General features: G+C 43.9%; 1 protein-coding gene and 1 long non-coding RNA gene across 2 annotated transcripts in view; one reads left to right on the forward strand and one right to left on the reverse strand.

Moving 5' to 3' along the window:
• The window catches only part of LOC143777932 (uncharacterized), a 66,710-nt gene extending 57,922 nt beyond the window's left edge, over positions 1 to 8,788 (reverse strand). The window contains exon 1 of the long non-coding RNA XR_013216479.1: positions 8,724 to 8,788. This is a non-coding gene — a long non-coding RNA (uncharacterized LOC143777932). The remainder of the gene's footprint in view (positions 1 to 8,723) is intronic.
• Positions 4,485 to 12,746, forward strand: part of LOC143777874 (cholesterol 24-hydroxylase-like) — a 34,312-nt gene continuing 26,050 nt past the window's right edge. The window contains exons 1-3 of the mRNA XM_077267344.1: positions 4,485 to 4,685; positions 8,038 to 8,115; positions 12,572 to 12,653. Of these exons, the coding sequence (XP_077123459.1) occupies positions 4,549 to 4,685; positions 8,038 to 8,115; positions 12,572 to 12,653 (297 nt within the window). The 5' untranslated portion in view covers positions 4,485 to 4,548. The remainder of the gene's footprint in view (positions 4,686 to 8,037; positions 8,116 to 12,571; positions 12,654 to 12,746) is intronic.

Here is a 12,746-nt window from a genome sequence, read left to right on the forward strand (position 1 = left end):
CATAGGTATAGGGGGCAGACTCAGTTTTTTTCTGAACAACTGGAGGAAAATCACGCAAAATGCGTATGTCCTCAATATAATTTCGGAAGGTTACAAAATAGAACTCATATCTCCAGCACCACAGAAGTGTATCCCACCTACAAGTGTGGCGGAAAATTCACCAATGTTCACAGACCTTCAGAAGTTGTTCAGCTCTCAGGTTATAGCGCGGGTTCCCACAACAGAAATAGCCAGAGGTCACTACTCTTCCCTATTTTCAATCCCAAAGCCATCAGGAGAAACACGCACAATAATAAACCTAAAACCTTTAAACGTCTACATCAAATACAAAAGATTCAGAATGGAATCAATAAGGTCAACTATCCACCTTATAGACAAAGATTCGGTAATGTGTACGCCCGATCTAAAAAGTGCGTATTATCAGGTTCCAATCCATGCAACATCTCAGGAGCTTCTGAGGTTTTCGGTAAAAACTCCGGACCAAACCTGCCACCTCCAATTTCAGTGTCTCCCGTTCGGCCTTGCCTCAGCACCAAGGATATTTACAAAACTGGTAACAGAAGTAGTGGCATACTTAAGAAACGAAGGAATTACAATAATTCCTTATTTGGACGATTTTCTGCTGGTAGCCAGAACAAAAAATGCCTTACTCCTACACAGGGATCGAGCCATTTCAGTATTGGAACACCTAGGTTGGGTCGTAGATCGGAAAAAATCACACATAAAGCCCGAATCTCGGAAGGTATTCCTGGGAGTTCTTCTAGATGCCACCTCAAGACAATCCTTTCTGCCAAGAGAAAAACAGGAGTCAATGAGAACGTTGATCATAGAATTCCTGAGACATCAGATTACTGTAAGATCGGCTATGAAGATCTTAGGGAAGATGACGGCCTGTATCACTTGCGTAAGATGGGCCCAAGCTCACTCAAGATTATTACAGGATCAAGTTCTCTCGATATGGGATCGGCGTCAGTCGTCACTGGACAGAATAATCCATTTATCAAAGACAGTAAAAAGGTCATTGCGGTGGTGGACACAATACAGCAACCTAAGAGTGGGTGTTCCATGGACCTTGACCCTTTGTGTGGTGATCACTACAGACGCCAGTCAGTGGGGTTGGGGAGCCCATCTAGAAGGATCATTCATCCAAGGCAGGTGGCCAGAAGATATCAGTCAAAAATCTTCAAACTACAGAGAGCTTTACGCGGTTTGGGAAGCTCTAAGAAGGAATTACTCTCACTTGAAGAACTAACATGTGAAGATCCTAACAGACAACATGACAGCGGTATCCTTCATAAGACATCAAGGAGGTCCCAGACACAAACCACTTCAGGAGTTGGCACGAAGAATATTTTTTTGGGCAGAGAACACAGTTCTGTCAATCACAGCAGTCCACTTAGAGGGATCTCAGAACGTTCTGGCCGACTATTTGAGCAGAAAAGAAGTCTGTCCGACAGAATGGGAGCTAAATCAGGAAATCTTTCACCGATTATGTCACCATTGGGGGACTCCCAATATAGATCTATTTGCTACAAGAAAAAATTTGAAAGTGGCCAGATTCTATTCCCTCAACCCTACGGACATGCCGGAAGCAGTCGATGCCTTAAGCCAAACGTGGGTCGAACCACTTTCTTATGCGTTTCCTCCACTAGCACTCATTCCGAGGGTACTCAGAAAAATTCCGGAAGACCAAGCAACAGTTCTGATGGTTGTACCATTCTGGCCAAAAAGAAGCTGGTTTCCGTTGCTAGGAGCCATGACAACAGAGAACCCAATCAGACTTCCCCTATGGAAGGACATAATTTATCAAGGGCCTGTGTTACATCAAAACCCGGAACGATTACATCTTTCAGCGTGGATCCTGAGAGGGACATCTTGAAAGCGCGGGGGCTATCTGATGAAGTCATTTCAACAATTCAGGCTAGTCGTAAGCCAGTAACTTCAGCTATTTACTACAAAATTTGGAAGAGATTCTGTATGGAAGGTGGCAGGTCGGCCGTGATGCCGGAGAACCCGGATGTTCCCAGAGTTCTGGATTTTCTCCAATCCGGATTCAATATGGGGCTAAGACTTAGTACCCTTAAGGTGCAGATTTCAGCTCTTAGCACGTTCTTGGATTATCCGTTGGCCTCTCACCCATGGATAATTAGATTCGTAAAAGCCATCCAGAGATTACGTCCCACGTTTAGACAATTAACTCCCACTTGGGATTTAAATCTAGTGCTCAGAGCCCTATGTAAAGATCCTTATATCCTTAAGGGTGACATGCCTATTGCAGTATGAACTTGGAAAACAGCCTTTTTGGTAGCGATTACAACGGCCAAAAGAGTGGGGGAGATTCAAGCCCTGTCAATTAGGGATCCATACCTCCAGATTCGTGAGGATCATATAATCTTAAAACTAGATCCATCATTTATCCCTAAGGTAGCTTCAGTACAAAACAGAAATCAGGAAATAATTCTACCCTCCTTTTGCAATAAACCCTCTAATATAAAACAGCAATCTTTACATTCGCTTGATGTCAGACAAGCAGTGCTAGACTATCTAGAGGCTACTAGTACCTGGAGGAAAGATCCCAATCTATTTATCCTTTTTGGGGGTAAAAATAGGGGTAAAAAAGCATCCAAAACCTCTATAGCTAGATGGATCACTACAGTAATCACAAAAGCCTATGCATCAGAAGGGATAGATTGTCCTGTAGGTATTAAAGCCCATTCTACTAGGGCCATTTCAGCATCATGGGCTGAATGGGCAGGGGCATCATTAGAACAGATCTGTAAAGCCCCAACCTGGGTAAACACATTCTGTAAATACTATAAACTAGACGGGTTAGCAACCCAGCAAATGTCATTTGGGAGAAAGGTTCTCCAGGCAGTTGTCCCACCCTAAGGGAGTTTCTTTGGTATTCTCCAGAGTGCTGTCAGGAGGACGTCCTGGAAAATGGGTATTATACCTACCGATAATTCGGTTTCCAGGAGTCCATCCTGACTGCACCGTTACTTCCCCCCCTATGTATACTATGTCATATGCTGTAATATGATTTGGTTAATAAAAATTCAAATGGTATCTATCCATGTGTGGTACTTGTCAAAACACTAAAGGAAAGGTGGCGGAGTGGGACCTTTTAACTTCTCATGTTGTTTCCTGTCCCTGCAAGGAGGAGGAGGACGTCCTCCAGAGTGCTGTCAGGATGGACTCCTGGAAACCGAATTATCGGTAGGTATAATACCCATTTTTCTGCTTGCTTTCAAAAACTGAACATGGACAAAACAGAATTCATCATCTTTCCCCATCTCAATCTGCCCCTCCACGAGACCTATCCATCAATGTCAATGGCTGCTCCCTTTCCCCAGTCCCGTATGCTCGGTGCCTCGGGGTGATCCTCGGCTCTGCCCTCTCTTTCAAGCCTCATATCCAAGCCCTTGCCTCCTCCTTTTGACTTAAACTCAGTAATATTTCCCGGATCCGTGCATTCCTTGACCATGAAACCACAAAAACGCTAGTGCACGCCCTTATCATCTCCCGCCTTGATTACTGCAACCTCCTACTCTCTGGCCTCCCCTCTAGGACTCTGGCACCTTTCCAATCTATCCTACACTCTGCTGCCCGACTAATCCACCTGTCCCCCCGTTATTCCCCAGCCTCTCCTGTCTGCCAAGCCCTTCACTGGCTTCCTATTGTCCAGAGGCTCCAGTTCAAAACCCTAACTATGACATACAAAGCCATCCACAACCTGTCTCCTCCATACATCTGTGACATGGTCTCCCAGTACTTACTCAAACACAACCTTTGATCCTCTCAAGATCTCCTTCTCTACTTCCCTATTATCTCTTCTTCCCACAACTGCATCCAAGACTTCTCCTATGCCTCCCCATACTCTGGAACTCTCTACCCCAACACATCAGACTCTTGCCTACCACGGAAACCTTCAAAAAGAACCTGAAGATCCACCTTTTCTGACAAGCCTACAACCTGCAGTGATCCTTAGTCTGCTGAACCGCCGCATGACCAGCTCTACCCTCTCCTACTGTATCCTCACTCATCCCCTGTGGACTGTGAGCCCTCGCGGGCAGGGTCCTCATTCTGTACTTGTGTGTGCCTTGTTATGAGGGTGAACTGGCCACTTTTGACATGGAGACAGGTCCTCTTTAATTAGGTCAATGTGATTTTTATTAGAATTTCTATTTAATTTATTGTTTTTATTAGTTTTATGGGGGTCGCCCATTCATACCGTTTCTTCCTTACATTATGTTGGGTGTAACACTTTGTATGTGTTTATAACTTCATATAACAATGTAGAAATAAAGAGTTCAGCAGAATTGTGTCATTGTTGCTCTTTAGGAAGTGTTCAGAATCATGTGCCTCATTCTTTCTAGGACATAAGTGCTTTCCTTTATGGGCCTCAGCCCAAGAATGTGATGAACACCTCCTTCTGTTTCTGGGGGAGGGACACTGGGACCAATGTACAGCCTGCTGCTCCTAGCTTGGGTTGTGTTACAGTAAAGCAGCCTCTGTCCAGTTCTGATACTCAGTTTGTTACAAGAAGACATGGGGGTGTGGAGTTTTATTATGGGAGCTGTTATTTTGCTCCTGATTCTGATCGCCATCTGTTTCCTTCTTTATTGTGGCTACATCTACTACATGCACATGAAGTATGACCACATCCCTGGTCCCCCTAGAGACAGGTAAGCAGTTAGGATCGAGTAAACATGAAAACATACTGCTGACAACAGTAGCTTGCAGGTTTGCATTGACAACATTTAGATTTCATAGGTGCAGATGTCAAATGTAGGCATATTCCCCTCTCCTATAGTTTAGCAATAGGGAATGCAGGGCCTACAGTCATGCTGGGACTCCATATCACAGATAAGAGCTCTTTACATGGTTATTGTACTGGTGCATTATATACCATGCATGCTAAATACTACCGTCATCATCAGTGGCATAACTAGAGTCCAATGGTTCCTGTGCAAAGTTAGGACTTGGGATCTCACCTGCATGTTGATCAGATGTATGGACCCTTGTAGCGTTCTAAATTTTATAAAGACAAATGTGTTGCCCCCCCATAATGTAATGATGTCCTCCATGCTGTATCAATGTCCCTCATCCTGGGCCTCTTGCTGGTATAATGTTCTTCAGCTGGGGCCCCTTCTGGTAATAATGCCCCCCATCCTGCACCACTTCCAGTACTAATGTCCTCCATCCTGGGCTTCTTGCAGTAATAAGTTCCAGCATCCTGTGCCCCTTCTATTAAGAATCTTTCTCATTTTAGGCCACTTCCAGTAATAATGTCCAACATCATGGGCCCCTTCCTGGTATAACGTCCCCCATCCTAAGCCAACTATTGTAATAATATACCTATCCTGCCCCCTTGTTGGCATAATATCCCCCATCCTGGACACCTTCCTGATATAATGACCCCCATCCTGGGCCACTTTCCTGTACAATGACCCTTTCCTGGACCCCTTTCTGGTATAATGTCCTTATTCTAGGCCCCTTCCTTGTATAATGTCCCCTCCCAGCAGGGCCGGACTGGCCATTGGGCAATTCTGGCAAATGCCAGAAGGGCCTGTTTGGGTGTGGGCCGCCTTGTCTGCTACATTGTTAACAGAATCGATGTTCTCAGGACACCCATACTGTTAACAGTTGTGACAAAGCACAAGGTCACTGACTCCGTCACTTACCCCTGCAGGCCACGGGTATCATTTGAAATATTGGTCTTGTAGTAAATCTTTCTTTCCTCCATCCAGGGTAATATTAGTAATATATTCCATCTGGTTCTTGGGGATGGGGACAACATGGGCCTGTGTGATTTCAAATGCCAGGGCTGAATTTCAGCCCCAGTCCATGCCTGCCTCCCAGTAAAAATATCCCCCATCCTGGTCTCTTTCTGCTCTAATATCTCCCCTCCTGGGCCCATCCTGTAATAATATTCCTTGTTCTGCTGCTGTTCTCTAACACATTTGAAAACAAAAAGATTCTTCTCACCTTCATCTGTTGTGAATTCTGCTCTTGGGCTCCCTCCGGTGGTTGTAAGTGGTAGCGCTGCTGTCTCTGAATCACAGCATTTATCAGGTGTTTTCACCTTTTGCAATTTGGATGGGGCTATTTAGTCTTGCTTCACCCTTTAGTCAGTGCCAGTTGTCCATTGTTCCTGGAGGATTCACATCCCTGCCTGGTTCCTTCTGCTTTGCAGTTCTTTTCATCAAAGATAAGTTCTGGCCTTGATTTGCTGTCCACATGTTGTGGTCTTATTGCTCAGTTCCTTTCTATGTTTTGTCTTGTCCAGCTTGGTCTGTATTAGGATTTTTTTTAGCCAAGCTGGTATCTCTGGAGATGCAGATATACCCTCCATATCTTTAGTTAGCTGTGGAGTTTTTGTATTTTCTGTGGTGGATATTTTCTAGTTTTTTTTAATACTGACCGCATAGTACTCTGTCCTATCCTTTCTATTTAGCTAGAAGTGGCCTCCTTTGCTAAATTCTCATTTCAGTCTGTGTATGTTTTTTCCCTCTCCTCTCACAGTCAATATTTGTGTGGGGCTGCCTGTTCTTTGGGGATTTTCTCTGAGGCAAGATAGAAAAGGGAAAACTATCTCTAGGGGTAATTAGTCCTCCGGCTGTGTCGAGATGTCTAGGGAGCGCTAGGTACATTCCACGGCTACTTCTAGTTGCGGTGTTAGGTTCAGGGTCTGCGGTCAGTACAGGTACCACCTTCTACAGAGTACGTCCCATGCTGCTCTTAGGTCACCAGATCATAACATTCATCCACTTCTACGACGCTCTGCATCCTCTTCTATTGCCGGCACAGAGGCTGGGAGCTGACTTAGGTGTGCCTACTATGGGCGATGCATGATGTAATTGCTATGTGCCGCCTCTGACTAGCAGGCCGACATCAGCTGCCTGTTGCATTGCAATGCAGGGACTCAGTGGGTCTATGCGCTGCAAAACATTCTCCACATACAGCTGAAATAGTCACTGGGGCCTCAGCAGCCCCCCCTGCACAAGCCCGGTTGTGGCCACATCCTCTGCGATTGTGATTGTTATATCCCTGATCATTATATACAGCCGTTACACTTGGTTCAGCAGTTTTAGACTATGACAACACAGGGACAATAGCAATTCTCAGATACTCGAACAAAACAATTGTGCAACTTGCTGTCACGTGACTATTCAGTAATTAGCAGCTAAGCTGCAGACAATTCGCATGCAATTTGCATTAAAGTCTATAGCAACATGTCGAATGCAACATGTAACCAGCGACAGAAATTCAAACACATTTATAACTCGCAGTTATGGAAAGTCACAACAACGCGATCTCAAAGTCACACTACACATTTCTCCGTGTAGCCCCAGTCTTAACCGGCATCTCAGCTGCCTATCTCAATTATACACTAGCTAAAAGCTCAGTTGTAAAAACTCATGGGTCTGTAGGGATCTTGGCGGCTTAAGAAAATGCTAAGTTCATTCAAGATTTGCAGAACTTTCTTTATACAATTACTAAAGTGGTTTCCTAGGACCTAGACATTGATGATCTCTCCTTCCGATAGGTCTTAAATATCAGGTCGATGGAGGTTCGATACTCGGTACCCTCACCGATCAACTTTGAAGTAACCGGTTGTACACAGTAAACACCACACCTATTGAAATGAACGTGATCTGAGCTGCCGGACGGCCACTCCCGAGTACATTTATTTTGTGGGGTTTTTTTTTGCAGTCAGGCTTCTGGACATTGTTATTATGCATACCTTGGTGAATGACAAGTCAGCTGAATTTCTTCCGAGTTATTTCAAAAACTTGTTCTCCTGGTTATAGCAGCTCTAACGAGCTTCTGTATATGAGATTACTGTGTTACACAATACTCTTCACTTGCTCCATACATATAGCTATGTATTAAATAACACCATTAACGATGTGTCTTATGACCATGGGTACAAATACATATGCCGATTTTCTGATATTTTTGCAAAGATCATGTTAAGTAACAGTACCAAAGTGATAAATAATTATGTCATGCAGACTTTGTATATTTTTTCAGTTTCCTGTTTGGACACACACCCACAATAATTAAGCAGATGAGGAATAAGCTGGTCGTATATGACACCTTTCTGGAATGGTAAGTTATCACATAATTACTTATAATAATTAGTTACTACCTGTGGGTGTGACTATAGGGAGTAAACGCCACTCCACAGCACAATCTCACACTCAGCCGAGTGCTCATGTGTTCTCTGTAAGAACCACCAAGCAAAATGATCGGTTGTTGAAATTACAGTGTCCGAATCCTTCTCTTCCCCGACATCATCTATGGAGGGAGAGTTGGGAGGCCCGCATACAAATTAGATGGTAAAGTGATTCATCTGACATCAGCGAGTTCAGACAGCCTCAATCTAACGTGATGAGGCTTTTACAGTATACTCAACAGAGACATTGGGTTATTTAGAGATGTAAGATTTAAGTCCCGATTTAGTATTCTTTTTGTTTTTTTAATAAAACTTTTTATTTTAAACATTTTTGTTTCTACACCAAATTCAATATAGCTTTTCTATTATTATTATTATTATTATTATTATTATTATTATTATTATTATATTCACTCTAGTTCTTTCAGTCCATGTTGTTTCCTGGGGGGTTTGTTCAACATTACTGGCGTAGCTTTCATTATCCAGATATGTTGATGTCATGCTCCCGCTCACCTCGCCGCTTGAAACCTCTCATACTTACCGCTCGGCGGCATCTCGGCGCGTTCCTGCTCCTTCCCAGGCTTCTCCTCTTGCACGGCCGGCTCCTCCTTCTTTTCGGGTGCGCGCGCGCACTGCGTTCTGCGGCTCGCGCGCACTCGTTCCTCGCTGATGCCGGCCGCTCTTGCTTCACTGCACTATGCTCCAGGAGGCCTCTGAACCGAAAGGTATGTCACCGCCTTCCTCATCTGCCTGCCTCTTCTTCCCAGCGGTGCCTGCTGATCATTTGTATATTACATGTGATACTGGCCCCTCGTCCTTCGGACAATCCGTCCTCCTGTCAGCTCCTGTAGCTTGTTACCTTTAGTGTTTTCCTCCTTGTCTGGTTTCCCTCACCTGACCTCTCTCCTTTGTTTTACTTTACAGTTCCGCTCTCCCAGTGTCTCCGGATCGTTCTCACTGCCTAGCCTTTGTCTCCCCAGCCGTCCGTCAGCTTTCCTCTCCTGTCCTTGTCTTCCGTTCTCCTTTTGTTCCTGCCGTTTTTCCCCTTTACTTCAGCCTAGTCACCCCTTTTTCGCCATCTCCTGTAGGTACCAGCTGCCGCTGCAGTAGTCTCCCTTGGGCCTGCCCCTAACGCTCCCTGTATAGGGGGTGGCTCTCTGGGTCTACTCGCTCTGGGTAGGTTCGCTGTCACGGTCCAGTGGGTCCACCTTTGGAGATCCACTATCATTCTCAAAGTTGATGATTTTTCATCTGCATCTTTTGGCAATAGAGCAAAATTTTTAAGCAATGGTATGTCAGTACCCTCTGTATAGTATAAAATCTGTCTAATTAGTTTTTTTTGCACTGCTGAAGATTGATGTGGGGCATTGTAAAGCTTATTAAAAGATATATTGCAACATTCTGCCGCGTCACCACCACCCGAGTTTCCGCGTCACCAACCGCCAGAGCTGCCGCGTCACCAACCGCCAGAGCTGCCGCGTCACCAACCGCCAGAGCTGCCACGTCACCAATCACCAGAGGTGCCGCCTCACCACCGCCAGAGCTGCCGCCTCACAACCACCAGAACTGCCGCTCCCCCAACCTTCTGTCTCCTCCCCATTATCCCATAGAATGTAAGTCCGCAAGGACAGGGTCCTCTCCTCTCTCTCCCGTCTGTACCAGTCTGTCATTGTAAATTTGTTTACTGTAAACGTTATCTATAACCTTGTACATAATCCCTTTTCTCATGTACAGCACCATGGAATTAATGGTGCTATATAAATAAATAATAATAATAACATTTTATATTAACAAAGGTTCAAGAGAGCCAAAAAAAAATGTTAAACTTACACCAAATTAATGAAACACTGTCATTTTGAAGACTGTGGTGTAAAGTCTATCAGCAAAAATGGCAAACATCATAAAAATGGGGTGTGAAAGCTATACAGTACATTTGCAGCAGCTGCATCTGCCATAGGCTGATAATAGGACTGATATAATAGTATAGTACAAAAAAAGGAGAAACCTAAAAAGTGGCAAAACTGTAATAAACATTAAAAAAAATAAAAAAGCTTAAATACTTGGGACATAGGAGTACACACAAATCCAATTGTTTTGTATGCAGAACTTGTAATGTCCTGGTAAGAATGGACTATTATTGTTATGCATTATATCTTTTTGGTTAGGATTGAAGGATTATCCTTTTCCTTCCTGGTACAGTCCATGGGAAGGATAAATCAGTTATACCTCTGCACGGATTGTTTTTAGTCCTAATTTGCTTCCTAAATTCAAAGTTAAGTAACATCCTAAATAGTCTTTATTAAAAATGTTCTATCTTTTGCTGTTGTCGAGTGTCTATAAGCCCTTTACCTAGCTTAGCACTTTCTGAAAATTCTACAAATCCATGAGGGCTCTTGCTCCTGGCCACGATGACCCTTTCTGCTCTACCCTCCCTTATATCAGTGTTAGAGATAGGAGGACGGGGGTTGTACATTGATCACCACATTATGCACAGTGGAGAAAGCATCTACGGTCTCGGGGAGGGTAGAGGCACCTCAGGTTATAGAAAAGGAGGGAAGACCATGAAGAATAAATTGCAGGATAGCAGCTGTGATGGCTCCTCTACAGTACAGACCAAAAGTTTGGACACACCTTCTCATTTAAAGATTTTTTTGTATTTTCATGACTATGAAAATTGTACATTCACACTGAAGGCATCAAAACTATGAATTAACACATGTGGAATTATATACTTAACAAAAAAGTGTGAAACAACTGAAATTATGTCTTATATTCTAGGTTCTTCAAAGTAGCCACCTTTTGCTTTGATAACTGCTTTGCACACTCTTGGCATTCTCTTGATGAGCTTCAAGAGGTAGTCATCTGGAATGGTTTTCACTTCACAGGTGTGCCCTGTCAAGTTTAATAAGTGGGATTTCTTGCCTTTTAAATGTGGTTGGGACCATCAGTTGTGTTGAGCAGAAGTCTGGTGGATACACAGCTGATAGTCCTACTGAATAGAATGTTAGAATTTGTATTATGGCAAGAAAAAAGCAGCTAAGTAAAGAAAAACGAGTGGCCATCATTACTTTAAGAAATGAAGGTCAGTCAGTCCAAAAAATTGGGAAAACTTTGAAAGTGCCCCCAAGTGCAGTGGCAAAAACCATCAAGCGCTACAAAGAAACTGGCTCACATGAGGACCGCCACAGGAAAGGAAGACCAAGAGTCACCTCTGCTTCTGAGGATAAGTTTATCCGAGTCACCAGCCTCAGAAATCGCAGGTTAACAGCAGCTCAGATTAGAGACCAGGTCAATGCCACACAGAGTTCTAGCAGCAGACACATCTCTACAACAACTGTTAAGAGGAGACTTTGTGCAGCAGGCCTTCATGGTAAAATAGCTGCTAGGAAACCACTGCTAAGGACAGGCAAAAAGCAGAAGAGACTTGTTTGGGCTAAAGAACACAAGGAATGGACATTAGACCAGTGGAAATCTGTGCTTTGGTCTGATGAGTCCAAATTTGAGATCTTTGGTTCCAACCACCGTGTCTTTGTGCAACCCAGAAAAGGTGAACGGATGGACTCTACATGCCTGGTTCCCACCGTGAAGCATGGAGGAGGTGTGATGGTGTGGGGGTGCTTTGCTGGTGACACGGTTGGGGATTTATTCAAAATTGAAGTCATACTGAACCAGTATGGCTACCACAGCATCTTGCAGCGGCATGCTATTCCATCCGGTTTGCGTTTAGTTGGACCATCATTTATTTTTCAACAGGACAATGACCCCAAACACACCTCCAGGCTGTGTAAGGGCTATTTGACCAAGGAGAGTGATGGGGTGCTACGCCAGATGACCTGGCCTCCACAGTCACCAGACCTGAACCCAATCGAGATGGTTTGGGGTGAGCTGGACCGCAGAGTGAAGGCAAAAGGGCCAACAAGTGCTAAGCATCTCTGGGAACTCCTTCAAGATTGTTGGAAAACCATTCCCGGTGACTACCTCTTGAAGCTCATCAAGAGAATGCCAAGAGTGTGCAAAGCAGTCATCAAAGCAAAAGGTGGCTACTTTGAAGAACCTAGAATATAAGACATAATTTCAGTTTCACACTTTTTTGTTAAGTATATAATTCCACATGTGTTAATTCATAGTTTTTATGCCTTCAGTGTGAATGTACAATTTTCATAGTCATGAAAATACAGAAAAATCTTTAAATGAGAAGGTGTGTCCAAACTTTTGGCCTGTACTGTACCTTATACCACTATCATGGTGGCTGAGAAGTCAAAACTACCTCAATGAGCCGATTTCCAGGAAAGCTTCATACTAAACGACGTTGTATTGTGTCTACCGTTTCCTCTTAGGATTGGTTAACTCACACTTTTCTGTAATGTCATAATATCATTTTTCTTCTAGGGTTGAGAGGTACGGCCCAGTAATACGGGTTAATGGATTACACAATGTAATGGTCCTTGTTGTCAGCACAGAAGGAGTTAAGGCAAGTGGCCAAACATGTCTATGTAGTCAGATAAGTCACAAATCACTCAGCTTCTGTGCCACTTATTGAGGTCTCTGATATGTCAATGTGTTG

Source organism: Ranitomeya variabilis, chromosome 1, assembly GCF_051348905.1.
Source record: "Ranitomeya variabilis isolate aRanVar5 chromosome 1, aRanVar5.hap1, whole genome shotgun sequence".
NCBI classification, from domain to species: domain Eukaryota; kingdom Metazoa; phylum Chordata; class Amphibia; order Anura; family Dendrobatidae; genus Ranitomeya; species Ranitomeya variabilis.